Source organism: Numida meleagris, chromosome 4 (genome assembly GCF_002078875.1).
Source record: "Numida meleagris isolate 19003 breed g44 Domestic line chromosome 4, NumMel1.0, whole genome shotgun sequence".
Lineage (NCBI taxonomy): Eukaryota > Metazoa > Chordata > Aves > Galliformes > Numididae > Numida > Numida meleagris.
The window spans coordinates 50909173-50936642 of record NC_034412.1 but is presented as its reverse complement, the minus strand read 5'-3'; the positions used below and the strand labels follow the sequence as shown (position 1 = coordinate 50936642).

Genomic DNA, 27470 nt, shown 5'->3' with positions numbered 1-27470 from the left:
AAAAAAAAAAGGTAAGAGTGGCATTAGAAAGCAAAAAATCATAACCCATGTTAGCAGCCATGGCCTCTTCCTTGAGAGGAGAATTTTGTAGTTCTGCACTGAAATAGTTAGTATGTTGCACACAACTTTGTGTTTGTGCAAGTATGTGATGTAGGCAAGTATTTGATAAAGATCTTTGTTTGCTCTACAGATGATAGACGGTAAGCATTTGATAGTATTTAAAGCCACAACATAGAAAAAAAAATCCTAAAAACAGGAAAGTTTGGAAACCCATAAAGAGGCAGAACAAACAGATTTTCAGCAGTAGCTAGAAGTGATGTATCATGGAGTAGGACTTAAATTTTGTACCATGTTGGAGCATGAGACACATACCTCTTTGTGTTCATTGATGCCTTAATCATCCACTTGTTGGTGAGAGGATCAAACACTTCCATGCTTCCTAAATGTTCATTTCCATCATGTCCACCTACTGCATAGACTTTACCTGAAAGGCATACACATATTTGGATACAGAGGTTGTTTGGCAATTTTCATTTACATATATGGGGCAACAAGCCCAAACACAGGTTCATGTTTTTAAAGGTTTTCAGTATCAGGATTTTATTAAGGAAGGACTTTGTACTTTTCTATGCTGTAGTCAACCAGAGATCTGTTTTATCACAGACTTTACAGAAATCTTGAGATATGTCAACAGAGAATCTTCCCATAACTCAAGTAGTGCAGGCCAGGTCAATTTCAGATGTTTACCTCAGCCTCTCCACAGTTTTTATAGGGAAAGATTTCTGTTCTGCTGTAGCAATGCAGGGGCTGCTGTAGACAGAGGGGAGTTGCCTCGTGGAAGCTAAGCTGCCCAGGCCTGGCAGAAGCTGCGGACCAAAAATAAAGGTTGGTCTGTCCTCACAGTCTTAGTGACTAGCTTGTATGGATTTAAATATGAAGGAAGCTCATATGAGTACTAGCAAACTCTGGGTTACTCTGCTGTGCAACTCCATTTCTTGAGGGATGGTCTGAAAAAGGTTAAATCACTTTAGGCACCAGGCTATGTACAGTTGGCAGTAATGGCTTTTCAGTAAGTGTGTTCTCAAATATTGTTTTAGAAGCAACGACCCCTTCACAAGGGAGAAGCTTTATGAAAACAAAGAATATTCAACTGGTAAGCCATGCAGCTCTTTTGAACAAGGTTGCTTGAGTAGGGTTACCGACCTCCCACAGAGATTACCCCCACGTGTCTTCTCCTGCTGTTCATTTCAGGGCCAAAGAACCAGCTGTTCTTATTTATAGAGTAACACTCAATGCTGCGAAATGGGTCACCCGATCCTCCTCTGCCACCGACACAGAACAGCACACCTGGAGGAGACAAAGCAGGTTTCCAGAGAGCTAGCAGAGAAAACAGGGATAAAATTCTACAGCAGAGTAGACGGTAAACTACCTACTTCAGGAGAAGCCATATTTCACTTCAAGGGGCACGGTAATTGCTGTGTATATGCGATGATGGATTTTGGCCTTTGTTTGGCACGCTTTTAGGGCAGTTAACTGCCTACTCTCTTGTAAAAGCAAAGCGTATTTTAAACAGGCTTTTTCTCTCATTTGCTTAGGGAGAGAAACTGATTGATTGCTACATCCTAACTGAATGTAAAAACTAGAATTTGCAGTCTAATATGCATCGCTTGCTTTTGGTGTAGGTTAAGCAGAGTTTAACAGCTAGCTGAACCTTCTGGCACCAAAAGGCATACATCCACTGGTTTCTGTACCACTTTCTGCTTACTGCCTGCACATAACACTCATAACAGCTCTAGCCAATCAGATTAAATGCTGCTCTAAACAAAGAAACTGCCAAAATTCTGTTAAGAAAATGCAGCCCATAACCTAATCACCAGAGGTACACAATGGCTTTCCCAGTTATGCATTAGCATCCACTTCCACCAAGCTGTCTAGCCCTATACAGATGCACTGCCTTTTCTCCACACCACTCCGTACTGGATAATCAGACACACATTTAATTACCAGCAGTCTGCTTCCTTGGTGTTGTGCGAATGGAGTATTCAAAGTCTGGCACTGCCCTGCTGCTCAGGTGAAGATGGTAGTTTCTTGCTTCATCCAGCAAATCCCTACATTTTAGATTCTGCTTGACAATCTCTTCCTTTGCCACAACACCCATAAGGAAACAAATGGGCAAGAGAGGCAGTCGTACCTGACAGAAATGAACACAGTTGGAGTAACCGGCTAAACTGAACTGACCATTTACAGTGACGTACATGTAACAGACTGCAGCTACCAAGCCAACTGTCAGCCCCACGCTCTTCAGTGAGAAGGGCAGCTTTTGTTTTCTTTTCCAGACTAACCCTGATACAAACAGTTATTTTTAGTGACAAATATTTGCCACAACCACTTGCAGTAGAGGAAGGAGAAGGGCAGCTGCCCATTCCACGGTGGCATGAACACCCAAGCCAATAACGGTAGGGTCTGCAGATCTACTGGGATAGCACATTTCAGATAGTCTGGTAATAGCAAGTCAGAACAGAAACCCTGGCAGTGTGAACTAAGCATCTGTTAAGGAAGTACTGCTGGTGTAGGAATATCCTTCTCTAGGGTGGGCTTCACAGACCTCAGGATAAAATGAAACCACCAGTTACAGCTAATTGCCAAGGTCCGGAGGGAGCGGAGGGCAGACTGGGTGGCAGAGAGGACAACAGGACAGTGCAGTCTTTTCAAATGAGACAACAAAATCTCAGCCCTCCCCGTAGGAATTCATTTCTGCAAACCTTACACCTGTCCTTCTGAGAGAAGCAACGAGGAATATGAAGGACAGTCGGAGTGGGGTGTCGAAAGGAAGGCCTGCAAGTGGGCCAGATCTGAACAGGGGCAAACTGAAGTAAAGCAGCGTTTAGCTGTCCAGGAGCTCCCAGTTAGCACGGTGAACGACAAACCCAGCATCTCAGGAGCTTCTCACAGAAGCAGAACGATGCTGTTACACAAGTGTCCTTGCCCCTAAGTTGGTCTCTCTTGCAATTCTCCCTAAACCACTTGGGTTCAATCCTGTTTCTTCATTTACTTTGGCACCGGTTTATTTTAGGCTGACTCAAAGCACTGCCACTGCCCTGCTAATAGACTCAGGAGGTTAATGATGCATTAAGAACTCGAGGCTGATGAAAATTCAGAACCTTATGGTAACAGTAAAACCTCTAAGAGTCATTATAATGTAATATTAACTGCCAGGAAGCCCAGTCCGGTTCTCTGCTAACAATAACGTCATATTCAACTCTAGGCTCTACATACCTTGCTAAACAACCCTTGTTTACAGGGAGAGTTTTACTTTTTCAGTGCTTTCCTCCAGATTCTGGTTTCCGTGAATAAAGCTATCAATCTGCTAACATGGCTGCATTACAAAAATCAACCACATTCTTCTTTTAAAAATCTCCACCTACATGGTTTGTAAATTTAAAGAAGGCTTTTTTTACCAAAAACCTTATGGTAGTCTAGATACAACTGAAAATTTTTAAACAGTTATGATGTTTTACAGGGAAAAATGAAAAACGATGTGTTAAGACAACAACAGCAGCATGTTAGCAGACCTCTTGTTACTCCCATGATGTGAATATTAGCAATTCTGAATGCAGTGTGGTCTCGGTGGAGTTCAGGGACAGCTGTGAGACCCCCAGCTGATCCCATCTACTATGATTCATGTGGCACTCTGCAGCACACAATATGTTCCCCTTCCTCCCCAGGGCAGGTTCCTACCTCAAATGCTGGATTTTAAACTGGTTATGAAGTTCCATAACCAGCACGTGCAGAGCTTAATTGAAACACTCCACGTTTTGACAGGAAGAACTCTTAGTGTTCATCCGAGTGACCCTGTGATGCTGTTTCAGGTTTCTCTCAGAAGCAGTGAATGCTTAACAAGCCTAGAAGATTAAACTGCACGCTCCTTCCAGAGCCTACAGGTAACCAGCAGTACTACTTCAGCTTTAAAGGGTCTGCAAAATCTTGGCCTTTTGTTATTTATGTATACAAGCATTCTAGAATTAGCACCACTTGATGACTTATCTCCATTACAGTTTTGCCTCCTTTGCCATGCAACTACACCCCTTCAACAGCTTTGTTCTCCCTTCTCAGTACAAACACTTACCAGCAAGAGAAATTAGATCTGGGCTGTAGTAGCATTGAGCCACATGAAGTGATGGCTCTGTGTTCTCCACCTCCCTACATGTAAACCTGAGGATGTTGTGCTGTTCCGCTGATGACCCTACAGTGAGTAATCTTTTTCTTCACAGAAACTGAGTAACATAACTTGTTCTTCATACTCCCAAGGCCTAACCTGCTTGCACTGTCAACACATAACTGTGAATACAAGATGAAGCACCAACTGTTAACATTTTTCTTCTTAAAATCTACCTAAGTAAAAACAGCTGACACGGAACCAAGTCAGTGATGCCTGCCCTACCTGTGCAAGAATTTCATCCAGCCACATGGCGTGATGTTGTGGATTGGCTAGCAGCCACTTGATAGCAGCATTGTAAACCTGCTTTTCATTTTCAATGTTCAGGTCGCTGGAGGACAAGAGTTTATGGAGGTGCTGAGGTGAGACGCTCACAAAGTCTTCACATTCCACCACCTCAGTAAAATGTTCACAAGCGTATTGATCGGCCATGTCCATCAGGTCAATGCGGTTGTGGCTCTCTGCAAATGACCTGACCGCCAGGCAGTTGGAGGGATGGAAGTGCAGCTTCATGTATTCGCAGCACGCCTTGGCTACCAGTTCCACCTGAAGAATGCAAGCGGCGTACAGGAGCGGCTGGACGTTATCCACGGTCAGCGTCAGCCGGGAGGAGTACACAAACTTCACGAGGTCTTCTATCGCATCACCATCAAAGTCCCTGATCTCAATCAACGTCTGCTTGGCTTCAGCCATTTCTGAAAGAAACATGGCTCTGAAGTACGGTATAACACACGCCAGCACCAGTTTGTGGCAGGAGATAAGCTTCGTACCGACCTGAGAAAAAGAAAAAAAAACCTGTTTTACTGAAACATCAGTTTCAGTTATTTTCTTCCAGCTATAAAAGAAAGGATAGTTAAGCTGAAAAGATAGACTGCTAGGCCCAATATGCATTGAGCACCTGTATGTTGCTGAAACAAGTGAACTCCGTCTGCCTCACACTGCTGACGTTAGATCAGTGCATCCCAAGCAGATTTCAGCTGTAACTTGGCCACCAGAGTAGGACAAGGTTGTAGCAGAAGGAAGCAGTACTTAATTAAGCAATACTTAATGTTTGTAGGTGCTGGCAACCACAGCTCTGAACGGCAGATACAAATTTCCCTGTGATCAGGACATAACTAATATAAAGCTGAGCTGAAAAGAATGCATTTAAAAAAACACTGTGCAAGAATCACTAAACTGGTTCCCTCCTTTTTGTTTCCTCTTTGACGAGCTGCAGAACAACATGATTGTCTGAGGGTTTTTATTTCCCATGGCAATGCTGGAAGTTATATTTGTTACAGAAGTCCTACTTGCAAGGAAAGATCTAGCACAGAAACACAGAATGCAAAACTATGGATAAAATTGGGGATCAAAGCGTGTGAACAGAGAGGCTGCAAGGAGCTGGAAACACATAGAAATGACACAGTAATAAACAAATCAACCATGGGAACTTGCCTGGAGGGCAAACTGGGTGAGGTGAGTCATGTACTTGCTCTCTTGGATTGTCAATAACTTAACCATTTACGTTTTAGTTGTGAACTTTGTAAATGACAAAAAAACCCCAAGAGCTTATCTAGAAATGCCTCAGCTCTAATGGGGATTCTATCACTTCCGTACCCCTGCCCAAATTCACAGCCATCTCCAACACACTTATTTACAGCTTAATCTTCAGACTGTTAAGCACAACGGATGTGAGCGGACTCTGTCACCTTCAGTGTAACGTCGCAGAGCTCTCCAGCCTCAAAGAAGTGAAGAAGAGAGCTGTGGAAATCCTTCCAAGCCTCATTTGCTTCAAATACAAAGATGTCATCTTCACCATCGCCGCTGGAAGACCGAGTTTGCTGCTGCTGCGGCCGCCTTTTCCCCTTCATTGGATGCTGTTTTGCCTGCTCTGGGACTATGGATTCTGAAGCCATTGGTTGTTTCGTCTTTCACAGCATGAACTGTCAAATATTCCCACCAAGACAGAGTCCAGCCCATCAGGAGTCAGTCCTAAAATGTAGCTAAGTTCTTTTCATCTTCCTATTTAAAAAAACAAACACACGCACACAAAAAAAGGACAGATGAGATATTAGGTACTGTCGGTATCTACCATCAGATTACATGCTAAAAATACTACCTCTGATCCTATTTAGGGGGGAGTAGAAAGAGGGAGAGGGGAAAACAGACCCACAAGCAAATCATATGCAGGAACCTTTAGGGAAACCCCTTGTTTATGAACTTGTTCCCCACACTTGTTGAAAAAAAGATATGAAGAAGAAAAGGCAGTGATGTGTCCTCTGCCATTCCTGATCTAACAGCTGTGGATGGCAGAGGAGCAGAAGGGCCGTGGACCACAGGCAGATGGGCTTCTCTTCTCATCTCACATCAATGCTGCCAGAGACAGACTGCTGATTTTACCCTGACAGGCATGTCTGTACGTACTTGTTACTCAGTTTTCCTTAATCAAAACAGCTAGAGCAATCCCAAAATATTATCTGTATTTATGCAAATGTGACTATATAAATTAATTAATGTAATTAATTTATTGATATAATTATTATTAATTTATAATTTGCTAATGTAATTATTAATTAATCATATATAATATTAAATATATTAATATAATTAATTTATTAATTTTAATTATTAATTATATTAATTAATATAGATAATATAATTAATTAATATAATTATGACTATATAAAATGAAGCCGCTCTAGTATTGTTTCAACAAGAACTAAAGAGTAAAGGAATTTATATTTAAGGAAGAATCTTGGAATGAAAATGATTTCCTTTTACTTAATATTAACCCAAAGATGGATGTCTAAAGCATGAAAATGAGTCCATCACTGTTTGCTAGCTTTTATTTTAGACTCTGTCTACCTATCTTAGCCGAAGATGATTTTGCTGTCTAACATTTTCACAGTTCTGACAAAAGGAATCGTGGTTGTTCTGCTATCACAACTTTCCCAGGATTGAAAGACACATCTGGGATACCACAGACAATGGAGAGAAGGTTTATTTTGGCTTCTGTCACACAAATATTTAACTCTTCCTGATACTGTGACCTTTAGTTTGGCTAAGTCTGAAGTCCACCTTTTTATATGTAGATAAAACTCAAGCAGTAGGGAAGAGCACATAGCTCTTTCCAGCTTGATAGCACATGTGAAGTTTCAGCTCCGTGTGTCGTGTGTCTAACACCCATGACAATTTGCATCCCATTAAGTCAGTAGGATTTATGCTGTGCATCCACGTGCTTTGTGGAAGATAGTAAAGCCCACAAGAAAACATATGGAATACTATTTGAAAGCATAAAGATATTGATCCAAGTTACAGGCTACTGGAGTTCTGTTACATTCTGGCAAGGGAGACCGACAGATTTGTAAGCTTAAAAGACAAACGTCTCTGGAAAGCAGAGGAATACTCAGTAGCGTGTTCCTCTCTTACACTGGGATAGCTTTGGTTTTGGTGTTTGCTGGTTAACTTACTGTGCGTTCTACTAAGAAATGATCCTTGCGCTAACTCAGTGATTTCTGCTCCTGGGCACTGGCACTGGAGGAAGTTGAATGACTGAAGAAACAAAAACAAGCTTTTAAAATAAAGACGTAAGTCATGTGGGTGGGCGCAGAACTTCCCTTCTTCTGGAATATTGTTAAAGTATCTGTGCCACTTAATAAATTTACAACTCCTCGTGCATCAGAAAGAGCAGGAAGTGACTCCAGGTGATCGTACGGTCTCAATCTCAGCGTTGCTGACAGCTCCACGTCCTGTGCAGTCACAGCGCTGTTGGCTGCAATTGGCCAGGCAGGTTACAGTGAGATGAAATGTGCTTAGAATATCTAATGCTGCTGTAAGCAAGGCATCCTTCCTGTAAAAGATGTCCAAGAAAAAGAGAGAAGTTGGAATACTGTACAAGGGTTTTGAAGAACATCATGTGTTATTTGGAAGTAGGACAGAGCAAACAATGGTACTTTTACAGCTGAATAGAAATGTTCCTTTCATACAGAACTGCCACCAATGACTAAACAACGGTTTGCAGCTCGTAAGTCATAAAGTTATTCCACTTGGTATATGTGCTAAATTTATCTGCATGTTTTAATTGACTGCACACATGGCTTTACCACACACGTGTGGCTCTTCGTAGAAGTGGCTGGTAGTGTCAGGTTTACCTATTCTGGACATGCCGTTGTAAACACCAACGCAAAAGCCACAAATCCTAAGCTAAATCAACACTGCTGGGTTAACTTTTTATTTCTTTTAAATACAATAAATTGAACTGTAGCTCAAAAGCCAAACATAACTGATTGTAAACCACGTTTTTCGTCCTCATAGGATGCTCATATCAAATGAAGCTGCTGGAGATGGTCTGAGCTATCATCTGGATGAAAAGAGCGCAGAAGTGGACTGTTACATTTAGTACTGGTTCTGCAGGAGCAGAAACTGGAGGTCTTGGTCTCCTCACACCACAGGAGATCACAGTCACAGGAATCAAACGTACCGGGGAACTCTCAGTATAAATCATGGCAGTATCAAGTAAGTGTATGGGCACGTGACAGTAAGTTACTCCTCACGTAAAAAGAAGTTTCTTCAAGGCGTTAAGGTTTAACAAAACCTTAATTTCTAATTCAGACACCAAGCAGTCTGACACGCTGTGGCTTCATTGTGATGAGACTTTGTGACAGATATTAATATCCAGGGTAAGAGTTTTGTTCTTCCCCCACATCACCAATTCAGGAACATCTTGCTTCTGCAGCATTTCTTGCTTCCCAAATCACTTAGATACTCTCTCCATAAATCCTCTACTTGTCTTAATTATAGTATCTCACATTTTGTGTCTTCAAACAAACCACCATCATCTGTGGAAAATACTAGCTGAGATCATGAGACAGCTGCAGCTTTGTAGGAGATTGAAGTCTCTGTAGATATCCAGCTGGCTGCTGATAATTAAGAGCTAACACATTGCATCAGGCTCGAGAAATATCACTGTCACTGTTCCTATAGTTTATTTAAGAAATAAAGCAATGTTTACGACCAGAGGTTTAAAGTAAGTCAACAACCAATGCCATATTTCTGTAAAGAGCCTGTCATATAAAAATGGTGCACTTATAAACACAGAAGTCATACTGTGAGATGTAATACATAACATTAAAGCCACGTATTTGCAGTCTATTGGAACCCTGGCACAAGGAGAGATGTTTAATTTGCAGAAACTAATCAGTCTGGGCTGATTTAAATGCCTGGCTCTCAGCCTTTACTGTTCTTATACTTCAAACAGAACAGAAATAGGTTTTTGTAGTCCTTTAATCAGGACAGTAAATGGAAATCTGAAGGTCTCGCAGAAGTCGTGAAGGTCAGTGTACTTCAACTCCAAGCCTAATCCTCCTAGCCTGAACTGGAATGATAAATCGTTTTGTCATTGCACAGCTTTAAAGGGATAGTATAAGAAACTGGTATTTTTCAACTCCTGAATAATGTAGATGCTCACTAGCTTAAACATCACTTGCTAGGACACTTAACAATCATTTAGGATTGTGGGCACGATGTTCTGTCAATTACGCACTCAGAATCCACTGACTGACACAGAAGAGCCATTCAGATGCCCCTCAAATAAACAAGAATGCAATAATAGCAGCCAGCTGCTTGAGGTGAGGTTAGCACTGGCTGAACACTGCACGCAAATGGAGGCTTTCTTCTCTAAAGTGAAGTATTGTCACAGCCAGCCATAACCCTCCTTTCATCTCGGCAGTGAAGGGCTCTTGCGTGGACACAGTCTGGCTGCAACACTTGCACAGCGTACGTGATTGGCTCCAAGGAATCTGAAGGAAGTGCCTCATTCATAACATCATCAGTTGTTAACTCCGTAGGCAGCTGCTTAGCACTTTTCATAGAGGAGTAACCCCCGATGTAAAAAGACGTTACTCCCTGTTTATAGCTCACCATTGTTTGCAAGCATCAGCTCAGCAATTTTACTGCTCGAGTTATAAACATTCAGAACATTCGTCATGTCTGTGTTGGCAGTGTGCAGCTGGCCAGAGCTGATATTCAAGGATCCCATGCGAGCCCCTCTTTACTACCACGTGTATACAAACAAGCAGAGACAGTAGCTCAGAGCCCCAGTACACGAGAGCTGCTTTGGTTCAACCAAGAGGAACATCCCGAAGTGAACCGCTTTAGGATCAGTCATCCTGGGCAAATCATCTTCAATTGAAGTGAGCATAAAGCAAAGCAGTTGCGTTCGGTGTAAGTAATGTACATCAAATAATTTTGCAGCTAAAGGGGATAGGAGCATCAGCCACAAGCAGGACACGAACATCACTCTGGGACACTGACTTGGGAGAGGATTGTCCTCCTGTCTCTGCTGCCACAAGCAGAAAGCCGCTTCCATGATACAAGAAACAAAAGGACTTTGCAATAACCACAAGGAGGAAGTGCTCAAATGAGGGCTTCTGCGATACAGGTAGATCCAGTGCTTGTTTATCAGTACCAGTACTGAAGTCAGGAAAATAAAAAGAAGCCTGATGTCCAGGGGAATTAAAGATACAGGTAAAGCTTCGCCCACACTCCTGTACGTAATTTTGGTTACTCACATGCAAGGGAGACAAAATTCACATTCTTACCTCTGCAGAGACAGACAGGCATCAAACCAGGGAAATGAAAGGGCCTGATAATTGCAGCAGACTAGAGGTTTGCCTTCTGTAAAGGCAAAATGTGTATCTCTAAGAGCAGGGAGGTCTGGAAAGTGACTCAACAACAAACAGAATGTGTACATGTAAGTATATATAATTTTGCACACGCAGATGTGTAAAACTAACAAGTTAAGATGGAGCCTGATGAGTCTCTGCAGGTAATTGTATGGTGCTGCTGCTGCCACCCACAAGATCACATGAAAACAAGGGAAAGTTCAAGTTACATGAATCAAGTTACAAGTTGCAGCTGAGCTGCAAGCCTAAGCTTAGTTTAATTTTCATTAAGAGTACCTGAAAATTAAAGTAACAACAACAAAAAAAATCTAGATACCACATGCCTAACTGGTTTAGCTTGTTTGAAACCACTGGGCTTTCTGGTGTAGAAAACCATAAAAAAGCTACCTCAGACAGTACTGTTGGGGGATTCCTCGGTCCTCTCACGATTTCAAAGATTCTCTGTAGCAAAAGCTGGTTGGTATAATAACTGTTTTGTGTTGTTAGGTGGGTATTTCAGAAAACTGAAATGGGTAGGTAAAAAGCTTCCTTAATGCAGCACCAAGAAACAGCTTTTAGCTGCTTCTATAACCAAAATCACGTCAGTGCCGTGGGCACAGACAGTGAATGAAGGCTGCTATTTCTAGGAAAAAACGTGACAGAAAAAGGACAGAAATGATGTTTTGCAAAGCACAGATAAAATCTTATTTTTGAAATAATTCTGCAGAAAGAGCAGTGAGGCACTGGCACAGGCTGCCCAGGGAGGTGGTGCAGTCATTGTCCCTGGGGGCGTTCAAGAAGGGCGAAGATGTGGCACTGAGGGACATGGCTAGTGGGCTTGGTGGGATGGGCTGAGGGTTGGACTTAGTGATCTTAGAAGTCTTTTCCAGCATCTATGATTCTATGAACCAAACCCATCATGATCCCCAGCACAGTGACAAAGGATTCTGCTTTGCAGATAAAAAAGTACTTAAGAGGCACTTTTCTTATTCAAGGTAACCTTGGGAATACCCAAAAAGTAGAACAGAAAAGAAGAAACACTGCAAATCCATGCAATTCTCAAGAGCAGGGTGAAGCATTGCCATATACACTTAAAGCAAAATAAATGGTTGCTGGTATTTCACATCTCTAAGAACAGACAGCAGGCTCATACTGAGGATTTCTATTAAAAAACACAAGCCTGGTGGTCTCTACAGCACTGTTTAGTCTGGCCTTTCCTGCGAAGCATTAAATTGAGAGCAAAACAATTTCCAAGGAGCTGTTTGCTAACAGCTCTTTATCCTGGAGCTGTAAGCCCAGGAGTGGTACGTGAGCTGTCAGCTAATTCAGCACCTGCACACAAACAACATGTACAATCTCAGCATGCAGCACAGTGGATTTACATAGGTAAGACTTCAGGCATGGATTATAGGGTAACCAGCTCATGCTAATCCAACATTTCATCTCCAGAAGGCTGCTGAACCTTGCACAGCTTCACCTCCGTGACAAGCAGAGCACACCCACCTGCTGGGATTTAAGCCTGTGAGCACTCAATGTGGGATTTCAGCTGCTGTGGTGCTTTTCTGTGTAAAATACGCTTTGACTGTGCTTCCAGCAGCCTTTGTGACGGGCACAGAACACTCCGAATCTCTGCATTCTGTCAGATTTATGACCACACCATGCAGGAGAAATATAGAAAAGGGGATATAGGAACTAGGAGCTGAGCCAGCTGTACGTCCCTTAATGAGACCTCTGTAATTGCAATTTCCCACCAACCAATAAAGAACTGGCCCGGGGGGATGGCAAGGTGGAACCCATCAGCACACGGAGGACACCTGGGCAGGGCAGGTCATAAAGGGCCGAAGGTTTCGGGGCACTTCCCTTTTGCACGAGCAGAAAGGAAGTGCCCGGAGCCCCCTCCCGAGCAGCAGCAGGTAATTTTTTCCACCATTTAAGAAACGTAAGAGTTGATGTAACCCTCCGGGGCCCCCCTCAGGGCGCAGAGCCCCCTCAGGGCCTGGGGCCAGGCCCAGCCGCGCAGCGCTCCCCGCTGAGGGCCGCGGCCTCCCGGCGCTCTGCTCCCTCTCCCCCGAGGCGAGCCGGAGCCGGCGGGAGCCACCCGAGGAACCGTTCGTAGAACAGAGTTGGGGGGCGGGAGGGGTAGGGGTTACGAAGGGAAGGAGGGATGAGTGAGTAAGGGCCCCCCGCGCTGCCGCTCACCTGCGCTCCGCCGAGGGCCGCCGGGAGGAGGGGGCGCGCAGCGCGCATGCGTGGTGTGGAAGCGGGAAGAGGCGTTGTGGGGCGATGGGTTGGGGGTGCGGTGCCTCACAGCAAATCAGCGCGGAAAGCGTGGGTTGCTTCTGGCAAATATCGACGGATAGTTCCTGAGGTGATACACCCGCTGTAATAAGAGATGTAGAAGGAGGGCTGCGTTTGTTAAATTCGCAGAAAGGGGTGAGTAACTCTAGGTGACTGGAAACGGCATTTCTGAGGAAATAAACACTTTGAATCCTTTCATTTCTTCATCCTCATGAATTACTCTGTGCTGTAAATCACCATGCAGTCTCTCCCCACGCGTACTCATTGACATCCCCTTGGGTTTGTGCTTGGTATTGAAGGGCTCCTGGCACGGCTGTGTGAGGAGGTGATACTACTCAACTAGCTAATGTTAAGCAAAATGCACTCGATCTGATAAGCATACTTAACTGAGCAATACTTGCCTTCACAAAACTAGCTAATGCTAAGCAAACCATCTCTTGCAGTGCAGGTGCTGATGACGCGAGCCTCCAGGCACCACTGCTGAACTCTGCTCCAGGCCAGTGGCGTTTCATCAACACCTTTTTATCATCATGTGGTCATCGAAAGATGATGTAAGTTCTGCCCGCTGCTTTTTTTCCACTGCAGTTTACCTATGACAAGCTGTAAGCAGGCACCAGTGAGCACGAGTGCCTGGAGCTGTGTAAAAACCGCAGCCGTAGCTGTGTACACAGGATTTGTTGTGAGCAATGAGTGTATTTCCCTGTTGTGCATCTGTTGAACTGGAATGTTTCTCAAAAACTATTTTGATTGTGAACTTTAAAAAACTGAGAACGCGGAGGAGAAATAGTTTGCATGAGAGCATGTTTATTCATGATCACATTGACCTACGGTCCTGTTAACTTATTCCTACCTGAGGTTTTGAAGTGAGGCTGGAGTATTCTCAGTGCTGAGCTCTGGTACCCTAAGTTGAAAAAGCAACAGATCTTAGAAAAGAGCAAAATGCATGGCTAGATGCAGATTGAAAGCATCTGCAAGGTTTAGTGTACCAGAAACTTGTTTCAGAAAGGAATTTTATAGACAGTGTTGCAGCCTTTGTGAATGGATAGTGGTCTTGGACATTTAGGGGTGGTGGAACGGCAGAAAAAATCTTTTCAATTGAACTGCTGGGTTCCGGAGGTTCTGTGCATATAGAGTTCACTTTTCTGTGCTGTTGCCTAAGATTTTATATGATTGCATGCATATTGGTATTGCCAACAATTATTAAAATATTATGTGTATTGCCCCAGTTGTCATCAGGATGAGGCCCTGGTGCATCCTGCTGCTCTGGGTGCAGTTACCTTGTCTGCAGGGTGTTTGACTCCACTGGAGATGCTCAGAGCTACATAATTTCTGTTCTTAATTAGCACATCAGCAGTGTGGCCAGACCCTAATTTCACAGCTCAGCAGTGCTGGCATTCTCCTGGCACGGGGCTCAGGTCAGAGCTGTGGCTGGGGCAGGGAAGTGCCTGCTCCAGGAAACAGCTCAGAGGGAGGCAGAGCATGAGTCCAGAGCCTCTTACCCAACTCACAAGTGCCCTAAGCCAGTGCGTGAGACACAAGTATTCAACTGTGGGACTTTACTGGGAGTTGCTATATGAGGCTTGATGGCATGTGCTTCTGCTGTGTACCTGTAACAACCAGATTTTGGGATAAGCTTGTCTCTTGTGACCAGGAGGAGAACTGAGGAGCCCAGGAGCCCTGACAATTTGATTCTCTGTCACTGGTGTTCATGGGATGAAGGTTTAGATCCTTTCTTATGTTCCTTTACACCAAGCAGAAGTGGAAATATGCACCTCAAATAAAAGCAGGAGTAGCATAAGACAACTTATTTCAAGGGAGATGCAAGACATAAAACCCCTTCTCAGATTATGGGATTATCTCCAAGAAAGGGAAAACAGATAAAAAATAATTAACATGTATTAAGTTGGCCTCTCTTTCCCTCATGGCTCAAAACATGCTCCTCGAGTGTTTTACATTATGGAGTGTTTGGCTTTTAAATGCAATCCATGTAGAAGTCATCAGTGTTTTGTAACTTTTCATTACTTATTCTTTTTTCCATGCATGGGATATTAAACAGCCCTTTCTCAGCGACAGGATTCATAAACTAGAATCAAATTGTCCCAGTGTGGGAACTGGTACTTTACCACACCCCGAAAGTCCTGTTCCATGAGGGTTGTGTAAGCAGCAAAAAAAACTTTTATCCCAGTTAGCTCGTCAGCAGCACAAACTTAGGCCTTAAGAGTAGGTGGAGCCAGATTAAAACTTCTTCATCGTCTGCAGAATCCAAGTTTGCAGTACAAGTGCTCAGAACATCAACAAAGATTACACTGGAAGCCACTTAGTTCTAGCTCTGCTTAACCTGGCAGGTTTTCAGGCCTCACTCAAATGGCCACTCGCCAGCCAACATCTGCCACAGTCAGGAGTTGCGGAAGTAGGCAAAAAGTCAGTCTGTGCTCTGCAGAGGTCTTTGACTGGCATTTCATTGCATGGTACCACAGGGTAAAGTGTCCACACAGAACTTTGGAGGATTAACCTCCTGGTCACTGCGGGTCCGGGTAGAGCTGGCTTGAGGGCAAGACCTGGGCTCATTTGGGGCTGTGTCCCACACGCCCACTATGTTAGGCTTCTCTCCTCCTGCAGAGCATCCCTGCTCTGCTGCTCACCTGTGCAGGGATGAAGGGGAAGCCCAGAATCATCCAGGGCTGGCGGTGCTGCAGTATCCTGTGCAAATGAATAGGATCACTTTTGCACATGCCGTCTGAAGTGATAAAAATAGGTGCGTACAAGTGTGTGTGTTAACTGGTGTCAGTACTGGGTTAAATTTGTACTGCACTGACTGCATTAATTAGTTGAAAAGAAGACATAGCCAAGAGTCCCTGACTTCCCAGTTGATGCCTTCTCCTGTGTTCTGTACGGGCATAGGAGCTCTGGGGACTTCCATTTCAGCTCGCCCCTGGCACATGAATGAGTGGTTTTCAGGCTTAGCATAGCTTTGCTTTTACAGAGGAGCCTGATGCTGGAGCAGATAAAAAGCAGCTTTTATTAGGCTGAACTAGTTACCTTCTAGTATAAGGACAAAAATAGTGCCACACTTCTGCTTTCTTATGAAACAAATCACATTTTGTGGTGAGCGTGAAACAGAACAGAGCACCCAGTAATTTGTAGAGAATACTACAATTGTTTCAGAGGAAGGTGTTTGAATCTGGTCTGAGAATCACCAACAAGCAATTTGAGAAATGACGCCAGCAAAGGGAATGTGTTACTTTAAACTGTACCTTACATGCATCTGTAGGATATGGTTGTGACTGTAATTGCTGAGGCACCGTCTGGTTAGAGAACTGCTTTTATTCTGTACAAGTTGTGCTGCTGGAGCTCGTGCACGATGGACAATCAAGAAATTTAGGTAACACTTGATTAAAAGGCTGTATTATTTCAGGTACTTGGTACAAAAAATGATCAAACTCTGTGCAGTACAAGGCTTTAAGCTTAAAAGATTCATTGAGGTGAAGCAGGCCACTTTTAAGCGTTCCTCCCCACAAGATAATTTTACTCAGTGATAAGACCACATTAGTTTATACTCCGGCAATTCTACCACACTCAGGTAAGCAGTAGCGCAGATTCCAGAACAGTCCTTCCCACTTCTGGAGCTGCATCTCTGCTCTGCTAACACTCCATGTTATGCACATCTGTTCCTGTTGCAGGTGTGGGATGAACCTTAAGGTGCGATGGGAAGTGGCAACCTGGAAGAAATACCCGTCTGAATTCTGCTCTGAATCAAAATCGCTGTGCTACACTCAGTGTATGTTCTGCTTTCATTCATTTCATGGGGAAATAAGAAACAACTTGCTTTTCACTGGTTGCTTCCGTGTCCAACGATTGCATCAAACTTAACATCGGTCATCTTTTTGAGATAATTCAAGGCACGTTCTGGAATCAACCTGGAGGATGAAAAAAAAACCCATGAAATTAAACGTAGGATAAGAATTTAGGTTTTGGAGAAAGTGGCACCGCAGGTGGGACTGGAGCTCGTCTGGGCACAGAACGCATGCTCGCATCACACTGAGACCAGAACTTAAATCTGGGGAGTACTTCCTAAAAACCCACTGCCTTCATAACTGTTTGACCAGCTTGACCTCCAGTCCCTTCAGCACCTTGCTCCTTTTATGATCGCTTCAACCACTGCAAAGGATGTTGGTTACAACACTGCTTGCAGGTTTAATGTTGAATGTAGGCAAGTACATGAAAAATGAAATGAGAATTAACTTTGCTTTCTCTTTGCTTTCAAAACCTCATCTGACTGATGGAGAATTTTGGGAAGGCAAAAGATTCTTTACACTCTCATAAAACAGCTTTGGCTGTTTCCTGGCTTTCACGAATGAGTTACTATGAAGTCTTGAGATACTGTAGAAGCTAACTGAAGTGGTAAAGTAGTTGTTCTGATGCAAACCTAGCTTTTGAATCAGGGCTGTGGAGAGAACACAGCCCCAGCAGAGCAGTCATACTGGACGTTTAGTCACAGAATCACAGAATTAGCTAGGTTGGAAAAGACCTACAAGATCATCCAGTCCAACCATCCCAGTATGGGAGGACAAGTCTCACTTCAAATGGCAGAGGGAAGAAGCAGAACCCTTCTCAAGCAGCATTCCCAGCCTTCGTGACCTAGACCTCCTGGTGCTGCCGTGAAGAAGTGAATACCAAAAAGCAGCAGTTCCTTAACTGCATCTGGAGCTTGTCTGGAGCCATTGGTCCAGAGAAACTATTCTTTGCAAGCCCATGGGAAATTCTGTTTATGATTGAAAAGTGATCCCTTGATCTGCTTCTGCGTCCCTATCAGCCAGCGGAGCATCTGAGTTCTTCACTCAGCAGCTCATGCAAAAATTGGATCATAATGACCTGTAAGAGGACTCAACAAAACCCTCATGGTATCTGCTGTTGTCACTGGAAAGAAACAATATGCTGTAACATTGACTTGCCACAGGTTCTAAAATAACACAGAATTGAATCAGATGTTACAAGTGTGTTCAAGAACTGTTTAGATGTTGACTGAGAGACATGGTGTAGTGGGAAACACTGGTGATAGGCATCCAGTTGGACTGGATGACCTTAGAGGTCTTTTCCAACTTTGGTGGTTCTATGAAGTGTAATGCTTGTACACTCCTGCAGTTATCCCTTACGTTGTTACGTACCTTTCGAGAAGTAAAGCAATGTGTTGATGTGACGGAACAAAAACCATTTTCTGGTTGGTCAGTATTCCCTCCATCAGTGCCTTCACAACTTCATCAACCTCCAAGATCTTTCCAAGCCTAAAATCAAAGGAAAGCATGTATGTAAGAGCAACAGAGATAAAACATGGGCAGCGGCTGAATATGAAGTAGGATGCTTCACAAGTGCCTGAAGTCAGGTAAATAAAGGACAACTGCTATGTGGGATATATACTCAGTTTGAATAACAGACGTAAAGGAGGGGCAAATACGTAATGCTGAGTTGTGATCATTACCTAAGACTGGGGTTTTTGACGAATCCAGTATTTATAAAACCTGGACAGAGACACGTTGTTTTTATTCCATCCTTTCCCAGGTGAGCCAGCTCGTCTGTTAAAGCTTTATGAAATCCAACTGCAGCAAACTTGCTTGAACTGGTGGAGGAAGAAAAAGCACAAATGAGAAGGCATGAATGTTATTTCCAGCCTGACAGAAATGGAAAGGGGCTGAGAGAACATGCAGTACTGACTAGAGAGGGAAACAGTGCAATCCACTTGGGAAGGCAGGGGCTAATTCTAATTTTTGCTGTCTTATACTGTTTTCCTAAAATAGACATTGCTGCTTGTGGAAAACCTTTTAGGATGCAAAGAGGAATATGTAGGTAATCTTAGTAGTGAATAGTCAGAGGAGTGTTAGGAAATAATAATTGGCATGCATAAGTCTCATGTTTCTCTTTCTGAAAGCTAAATTCAGTAGACAGTGTAATGTCCAGCATTTCTTACTACAGGAAAAAAAATACTGCCTAAGCCTGTAAAACTAAGAAGAAAAAAAGATGGTAAAAACAAATAAACAATAAGTAGGTTGTTTTTTTTATGGCTACAGCAACTCACAAGAGCATTGTGTTATTCTAAGAAGGAAAGAGGATACCTTTTTCACTCAAGTCTGCATCAGTTATGGGGAGAAAAAAAAAACCAAAACAGATTTCATTAGTTGATTTGTCACATCATTAGTCTTTCATTGAAGCGTTGTTCCTGATTCAGTCTGCTAACAAGGAAATCAGTGGGCATTCCCACAAGTCCTTCTGTGTCGGGTGTTGTGGGTTTTCTTCCTCCTTTGGAAGAAGCTTACCGAGTGTATTTCCTTCCCCTCCACGTTTGCTGGTGGAGAAGACAATTAAAGATAAGAAATGAAGAGAGCTGATTTTGAAGTCACTTACCAATAAGCCACCATGAAAGGAATTACAAAATGACCTGCTGCAGAAGCCACTGTGACAATGTGACCGTGGTTGTTGTTCATCATTGTTGGCAGAAAAGCTCTCGTCGTCTTGAAAGGGATTTAGAACAAGGGCCAGAAAAAGGGTTGGGGGAGGAGGAAAAGAGCAATGTCTTAAGTGTTTACAACACTGTTCCCAGGTATGTGCAATTCAGTGACTAATGCTTTTCCTAATGCTAGGGAGGTCCTGAGAACCACAGAAACACTCATTCTCCCTCCGGCTGGGGCACCCTGTAACCTGATTTCTGAAAGGCCTCTTTCAGCAAAGTCAGGTGTCGACAGAAGATGATGTTCATGGTGCTCCTAGCCTGCTTTTTAGTTTCACTTGTCAGTAGCAGCACTACCAGTATCTCTCCCTGGCACACGCAATTTGTAGCGGCAAGAGAATTTGGTAATTTTCCTGTGGTTTTAAACAGTTGTTGGTCTAAATACATATCCTTGATAATGCTCACAGAGGCATGAACGTGCTGCAGACCCTTACCCAGATGTGAGCGAGAATGTTGACTTCAAACGTTTTCTCAACTTGGTGGTCCTGGGTGGAGAGCAGGTCAGCAGTCGCAATTACACCGGCGTTATTCACCAGGATGGAGACATCACCAATGTCCTTTTTCACCTTTTGGACAAAGATGTGTAGGTGAACGTCGCTTGTTAACACACAAAGTGCAAGGCTGTGAGTAGCAAATAACTCTTACAGTTATTTTCTTGCAGGTAGCAACAGGCAGTATCCTTGTTGTGGTCAAAACCACAACAGTCCTGAAAGCTGATTTAGATCGGATGTTTATCCACTTTTTACTGCCAGTTTTTACAGTGTCCTACACATCACCCGTGGACAAACGTGCTCTACAATTACAGCTGGCACTGCAGACATTCAGAACGATTTGAACCATGCCCTGCAGTGCAGCCTTTCACATTCCCATGTCTGTTCCTCAGCGAGCCAGTAGGAGGAAGCTTGGCTGCAGGGTCTAAAGTCTGAAGCATGAGCTCAGACGGACAAAGGCTCCCAGAGGAGGATAGGATGGGCTGCGCTACCTGAAGATACGCATGTGCAGCAGCAAGAAAGTAGGCAGGTTGCAGAGGCTTGCACAAATTGAGTGGGACATCTCGGGTGCTGTTTTCTAGCCTTTCCCAAACCGAAGCACGTTTGAGTAAGCCTCAGCATGTGCGCCTGCTCCCCTACCTTCTCGGCAGCGCTGTAGATCTCCTCTCTTTTGCTGCAGTCCACCACAAAGGTGTGAACGGTGGCTCCCAGCCCCTCGCATTCCGCTGCTGTCTCCTTGAGGCCGTGCTGTGGGAAGAAAGATACGTGCGTGACACGAGCGCCACGGCCTCGGTACAGCCCGTTCCGCTGCACTGCGGGCCCGGCCTCACCGCCTCGACGTCCCACAGCACCAGGCGGCTCTGGCATCGGGCGAACTCGCGGGCCGTAGCCCTGCCCAGACCGTGGGCAGCGCCCGTCACCAGCACCAGCTCCCCTCGGACGGCCTTCCTCTTGGCGGGCAGCAGCAGCTTCACCAGCGCCTCCACGAAGGCGTACAGCAGCGTGCCCACGAACAGCAGCAGCTCCAACGCGAGGTTCATCCTGCGACCGCTCGGAACGACCAGGACAAGTCAATGCACGCGGTGCCGCTTAGCCAAGGGGCAGAGGGAAGCAGCCAATCGGGAGAGCGCTGTGGGCAGGGGGCGGGGGCAAAGGGGGGGGCGCAACCAAGAGGTGGCGCCGCTGATTGGCCGGGCTCCGCCCAATGAGAGGACGGCGAGCTCTAGGAGATGGTCGCGTTTTGTTTGCCAAACAAACCGTCTTAAAATCGTGGGTAAGAGCTGGTGATTGTGTGAGGGGGGTTTTGTGTGCTAAATCAGCCGTCAAAAGCTTGGAATGGAGGCTTGAGAGAGCCCAAAGTCTGAGGGTACAGCTGCTGCAGGAGTGCCCTGCCTGTTCTGCTGACAGTGGGGTAACTGTAATGACATGGGAATCACAGAATTGTAGAATAGCTTGGGTTGGAAGGGAACCCAAGGATCATCAAGTTCCAACCCCCCTGCCACAGGAATGTTTGTTCTAAAAGAAATGATAAAGAAGTTGTGGTCACTTGATGCCAAGCATTTATTCACACTTAGAAAGTAAGCAGAAAAGGGTGGGGAGAGCTATTCACTGTGACCAATGCTGGCTTCAGTCACGGGAAATTGCTGATCTTCGGTTTCAGTGTGCTGGTGACAAAAGGCATGAAGGAGCTGGAGGAAGCAGAAAATGATCAGGAAGCAGCAGTATTTCCGTAGGAGACAGCCCTGGTTGTCCAGATAGGTATCTACAGAGTGAGAAGAGAATTGCAGGTTAGAACCAATAGCACTAATGGCTTTAGTCTGTTAACTGACGCGTGATGTGAAGCGCAACCCCAGCAGTGTCACTGGCTTTGGAAAACGGGGCCCAGTGAGCAGCCTGTGCTCTGTGCACGGGAGGTGACCGGGCAGCTGCTGGTGGCTGAGGATAAAGCTGGCTGTGCTGTGACGAGTCCAAATAGCATGGGTTTTCCTTCCACATGAGGTGCTTAAGTTAATATAGAGTACTAAAGGTGAAAACAGAAAGATAAAAATTCTGCAAGTACCATGCTGAATGAGACATAAAAGCTGCACTGCATCCAAGGGCCGTGCATTGTTATTGCATAATTAGAATAACACAAGTGAGAAGTAGGCAAATGTAGTGGTAGAGCTTTCTGTAGGCTTGTGTCTTCTACTACAAGACAGGTGGCTTACCTCAGACTCACGGTGAAACAGATGGCTGAGCATACTAGTGGCGTGCACGGGCGAGGCGAAAGAAGTACTTCAAAGGCAAGAAAAAGCCCCTTTCCTGTTGCGGGTACCGTGAAAGGAGAGGCATTGTGTGTCAGCATTTCCCAGTTAAGTACCAACCCGTCCAGTTAAACCTGAATGTTAGAGCTGATGAGATTCAGTAACTGAGAAGCAGAAGGCTTACCTCTTCTGAGCTGTCTGAGCCGGAGCTTTCACTGCTGTCAAACAGCTGCTGTAGAAGAAGGATTTTTTTTTTTTTGAGCCAAGCATAATTCATTGTATTTGTTTTTTGTTGTTGTTGTTTGTTTGTTTTTGTTGATAATAAAACTATCAGGTACTTCATTTTGGTTTTTCAAAACGTATACATTTTTTTGATCAGCGTGCCCTGTTAGAGTGCTACACCTGAAAAGGGAAGTTGTTCTTCAATGTCTGAAAAACTGTCAGCTTAAATCTGTGCTTATGGAATGAGGACTTTGTTGATGGGCTGGGTATGAGCTTGCTATTTGTTTTTTGCTTTCAAGTGTGGGAAGAGCTTAATCTTAACCTTGGAAATCTAGATTGGGAATACCGTAAACGCATTTAGCCATGTAACAGCCATTGGTGTTCTTGAGGCTGTCCTGACAGATAAAAGCCATGTAATTTCCCGCTGACACCGTTAAGATTTCCCACGTGGGATGCCTGTGAATTTTGTTCAGTACTTACTGCGCTGGTGACAGCAAGAACCATGCTCAGAATGCAGGAGAGCAGCAGGAGCTTCATTTTGAGAGAGACTCCTGTGAAGCAGACGGTGAGCAGAGTTACATCTCTTGGCTGAAGGGGAGATGTGGGAGAGCGGTGAGGCTGTCCTCGGAGTGGAGTGACAGGGAAGTTTGTGGAAAGAACACAGGAGCTGTGCTGCGAGCTGTGTGCACCGTGTGGGGTGCCCTCAGCTGCCAGCCCCATGTTTGAGCTGCTGATGTGTGCAGTCAGGGTAAGTAAAGGGTGTTTTTTTTTGGGCGGTCTCACAGAAAGGCTGAGGGACCTCTGAAGCTGATGGAGCTCACCCCATCTCCCACACCCAGGCTCCTTCAGCAGGGTCAGCTGGCCCAGGTTTGTCCAGAACTGTGTTCAGGTGGGATCAGAACCTCTCCTGTGGTGGAGGCTCCACAGGCCGTCTGGACAACCTGCTCCAGCGCCTGCCTGCAACTTAGCACAGGTAAGAGCCAAGGATCTGCGTTACCTTTGGGCTGCATGTTGAGCGGCTGGTCAGTGGATCAGATGGAGTCAGCTGGCTGTGGCGATAGCGATGCATGGATGGCCGGTGTCTATATATATGGTTTTGGGTAGTGTGGCTTGCATCAGAAAACCGCAAGATGTCATGAGTGATGTCTTCTTTGGACCCGCTCGTTGTTTAGTTTAATTACTTCCCACCTGGTAAAGCAGCCAATTTTTTTTAGTTGACCTTTATGATTTTTATATAATCCTTGGAGGATTGACAGGTTTGGCAATGGGAATGCGTGTTGTGTTTGTGCTGTGAATGGAATGTCTGTTGTCTTTTTCGCTATGGAAGATCTCCTAACTACGTAGGAAGTACTTGTGTGATAACAATGTCCAGAGTGCTGAAGCTGCTAACTTAGATGGAGGGTTACAGTTTCCAAAATGGATAGAGCAGCTAATCTTGGAAACCCTTTCCAGGGTCCATGTGTGTAATGACATCAGTAGAACTCATTGTCAATGCGTTCACCAAGGAGAAGTCATGCTTGACAGACTTGTTAAGCTCCTACAATGAAAAGGTCAGCCTGATGGGTGAGGAGAGAGCAGTGGATATTGTCTTCTTTGGCATCAGTAAGGCCTTTGCCGCTGTCTCCTGAATTGTCAAAAGAAATTTGACTTGTTTGAAAGGAAGTCCTCATCCTCAGTGAAAATAACTGACAGTGACTGTAGAAAACAAGCAAAACACCCCCCAAAAAAGGGCAGAAGTGGGAACACACTGCAGATCTATTTGAGAAACGTGTGGAAATCCTAATCTGTCTTGGTGGTGTAGTTGTTTGCCTCGGTGAACTTGGATGGTTTAAAGGCAAGTCTTCCCTGTTTGTCCTGATGAGTTCTGTTTCACTGCATCTTTTTGTACCACTTGGCTGGAGTGGAGCACCGATGGGTTTTAACCTCTATGGAGAATAAGTTAGTCCCTAGTGTGCTGACCTTTCCTAAATACGCTGACGAACTAGTTTTGATTGCTCTAAGCAGGCTGACCCATGGCTGTGGTCGAGCAGAACTTCTTCCTCCCTAGGACATTTAAAATCCCAGAGAAAGGTTCTTTATCAAATGGAATTTGCACAGAACAGATGATTCTGTACAGCTAATCCAGTTTGACATGTATGCACTGCTGTGTGATGTTACAGAAGGTGCAGCAGGTGACATGTCAGGTTTACGGGAGGAACTGACAGCAAAATATGTTTTGGTGGTCACCCATTCTTTGCCTATGAAAGACGTTCCCGTGCTGAACTTCCTGGTGGCTTTATTCATTGTCTCGTGGGGCATCAGGCTGGAGTTACACTGGGATGAGCAGCCCATGCTGATACAAGGGCAAAGGAGCAGGAGGTAGGTGGAGTTCTGTGTTCTGAGCTACCCTAATGGCATTTCTGAATGCCATTCCTTTGTCTTTGGAAGGTGACGTAGTTCAGGTGAAGGGTGTTTTCTGGTCTCACTTTGTAGGGAGAGTATTTGGGCTCTCCTGCTTCCAGCTGGAATGGTTGTTCTTGGTGAAGTGCCTTCCTTGACATCACACATCTACTCGGATTCTAGAGTAATTTCTCTCATTTTTTAGATTGGCATGTGTTCTGCCAGAATGCATTTGTAATGTAACTGCTTTTGGACTAGCCTGTTGTATTTTGCATATCTAATTGAATCTACGTTGCCCAGTTCACACTTTGACTTACTCGTGTGTAATTCAGCATCCAGAACCCTAACCAGAATAGAAATGCTAATAGGAAATGGGAGAATTTGAAAGATCACTTGAGTAACTGCATTGTCTAATTTGAAAGGGATTACTTGCTTTTCTTTTTTCAGTTAGAAATTCAGATGTATTAAAATAGTGTTCATAATTGGATATGGAAGGACTTTTTTTTTACCTACTCTGAGAAGAGTGAAGGCTCCATTAGTGTCCAGAATTGGCTTGTATAAGATCAGTTGTTACTAAAGATTTTGTCCTAGTGCTTTGGCTGTACATTTGCTCATCCTGTATGTGGGGAAGATGTTTGATTCCACTGGAGATGCTCAGAACTACAGACTTGTTACTCTTCTCCTGGAACTTGTTTCTGTTCTTAATTAGCACATCAGCAGTGCGGCCAGACCCTAATTTCACAGCTCAGTGGTGCTGGCATTCTCCTGGCACGGGGCTCAGGTCAGAGCTGTGGCTGGGGCAGGGAAGTGCCTGCTCCAGGAGACAGCTCAGAGGGAGGCGGAGCATGAGTCCAGAGCCTCTTACCCAACTCACAAGTGCCCTAAGCCAGTGCGTGAGACACAAGTATTCAACTGTGGGACTTTACTGGGAGTTGCTATATGAGGTTTGATGGCATGTGCTTCTGCTATGTACCTGTAACAACCAGATTTTGGGATAAGCTTGTCTCTTGTGACCAGGAAGAGAACCGAGAAGCCTAAAAAAACATTGGTATGCAGAACAAGGATCATGTTGGAAGCCACCCACATCTTGCTGTGCCTAATGTGGGCAGCGTATTCAGGCCTCCTGCAAATGGCCACTAGCCAGCCAATGCCTGCCAGAGTCAGGAGCTCTGCAAGTAGGCAGAAAGACAATCTGTGCTCTGAAGAGGCCTTTGACCGGTGTTTCGTCGCAGGGTGTTCTCTTGTACCTCAGGGCAAAAGCAGTTCATGCAGACCTTTGGAGGCTTAACCTCCTGGTCATTGCAGGTCCTCGTAGAGCAGGTGGCTGGCTCATGGGTGGCTCGTGAGAAAGAGGTGGGCCCATCTGGGGCTGTTCCCCTTATATTCCTGCCCACTGGTCTTGCACTCAAATCTATGTCTGGGCTCCGGCCCTGGCAGAGCATTCCTGCACCACTGCTCCCCTGCACTTGCGTGGGGAAGAGCAGGGTGGAAAGTGGAAGCCCAGGATTATCTAGGGCTGGCTGTGCTGCAGCATCTTGTGCAATGAATGGGACTAGCATTTCAGAGGGTTGGAATAGATAAACCCTCAGAAAGGAGAAGAGGTATGGGGAAGCGTGTATGTTAACTGGAGTTAGTGCTGTTTCAACTTTATGTTGCAAGGAATGCATTACTTAGTTGAAATGAAGACATAGCCAGGATATCTGGCTTACCAGTTGAAGCCTTCTCTTGTATTCTACACAGTCACAGGAGCACCATGCACTTCCACCTCAGCTCACCCCCATATATGAACGAAGGCAAAGCATATCCTTGCTTTTACTTTTAACAGAGGAGCCTGTCTTTTGAAGACTGGAACAGACAGCGTAATTTTCACTAGGTTGAATTATTTTCCTTCTGGTGTAAGGAGAAAAATAGTGCTAGTTTTTCTGCATTCTTATGAAATAAATCACATTCTGTGGTGCATGTGAAATTTCTAAGGGAATATTACACTTGTTTCAAAGGACGGTGTTTGAAAGGTGTCTGGGAGGCTGAGAGTGTATTACTTGACACTGTACCTAAAATGCATCTGTAGGATGTGGTCCTGACTTTAACATCTGAGAGGCACCTTCTGGGTAGAGAACTGCATTTATTCTGTACAAGTTGTTCTGATGGTGCTCATGCATAACGGACAATCACCATACTTAGGTTACACATGATTAAAGGGCTGTATTATTTCAAGTACTCGTTAGAAAAGCACAAAACATGGAGCGTGCAGTACAAGACTTTTTGAACTTCAAATGATTCATTAAGATGAAGCAGGACACCTTAAAGCATACTTCCCCACACAAGCTAATGCTGCTCAGTGATAAGACCAGATTAATCTATACTCAGGCAATCCCACTGTATTCATGTAGGTAATTGTGCTGACCCCAAAATAGGCTTGCTGAATTTCCTGTCTGCTACAGCACTAGGAGACAGAGACGGTAGAATGCACAGCCAGAACAG

At 44.6% G+C, this 27470-nt stretch overlaps 2 protein-coding genes and 1 long non-coding RNA gene across 4 annotated transcripts in view; 1 reads left to right on the top strand and 2 right to left on the bottom strand.

Moving 5' to 3' along the window:
- The window catches only part of KLHL8 (kelch like family member 8), a 16705-nt gene extending 3419 nt beyond the window's left edge, over positions 1 to 13286 (bottom strand). Inside the window, exons 1-8 of one of the 2 annotated variants that reach the window (XM_021396307.1) lie at positions 13057 to 13286; positions 12361 to 12493; positions 7666 to 8045; positions 5905 to 6217; positions 4442 to 4990; positions 2005 to 2191; positions 1204 to 1347; positions 373 to 484 (exon numbers count right to left, since the gene is read on the bottom strand). In XM_021396307.1, the coding sequence (XP_021251982.1) occupies positions 373 to 484; positions 1204 to 1347; positions 2005 to 2191; positions 4442 to 4990; positions 5905 to 6111 (1199 nt within the window). In that variant the 5' untranslated portion in view covers positions 6112 to 6217; positions 7666 to 8045; positions 12361 to 12493; positions 13057 to 13286. The remainder of the gene's footprint in view (positions 1 to 372; positions 485 to 1203; positions 1348 to 2004; positions 2192 to 4441; positions 4991 to 5904; positions 6218 to 7665; positions 8046 to 12360; positions 12494 to 13056) is intronic. The other variant, XM_021396306.1, reaches the window with a different exon arrangement.
- Positions 12501 to 19257, top strand: LOC110398556. Its single transcript, XR_002438458.1, has 4 exons — positions 12501 to 12770; positions 13599 to 13706; positions 16836 to 18535; positions 18712 to 19257. It is a non-coding gene; the product is annotated as an uncharacterized LOC110398556 (long non-coding RNA).
- On the bottom strand, positions 16460 to 21211 carry LOC110398553 (estradiol 17-beta-dehydrogenase 11-like). The gene is made up of 7 exons (XM_021396313.1): positions 20976 to 21211; positions 20785 to 20892; positions 20089 to 20220; positions 19552 to 19658; positions 18632 to 18769; positions 18321 to 18437; positions 16460 to 17072 (listed from the first exon to the last, which is right to left on the bottom strand). Exons 1-7 carry the CDS (start codon positions 21183 to 21185, stop codon positions 16985 to 16987), a joined length of 900 nt encoding a protein of 299 aa, XP_021251988.1. The 5' UTR covers positions 21186 to 21211; the 3' UTR covers positions 16460 to 16984.

Excerpts from the sequence above, each read along its gene's own strand:
- LOC110398553 (XM_021396313.1), bottom strand. The coding sequence starts at position 21,185 with ATGAACCTCGCGTTGGAGCTGCTGCTGTTCGTGGGCACGCTGCTGTAC. Across the intron at positions 20,221-20,784 it reads TCTACAGCGCTGCCGAGAAG|GTGAAAAAGGACATTGGTGA; the intron begins GTAGGGGAGCAG and ends TTTGTCCAAAAG. Across the intron at positions 18,770-19,551 it reads CCTTTCATGGTGGCTTATTG|TTCAAGCAAGTTTGCTGCAG; the intron begins GTAAGTGACTTC and ends TTCCTCCACCAG.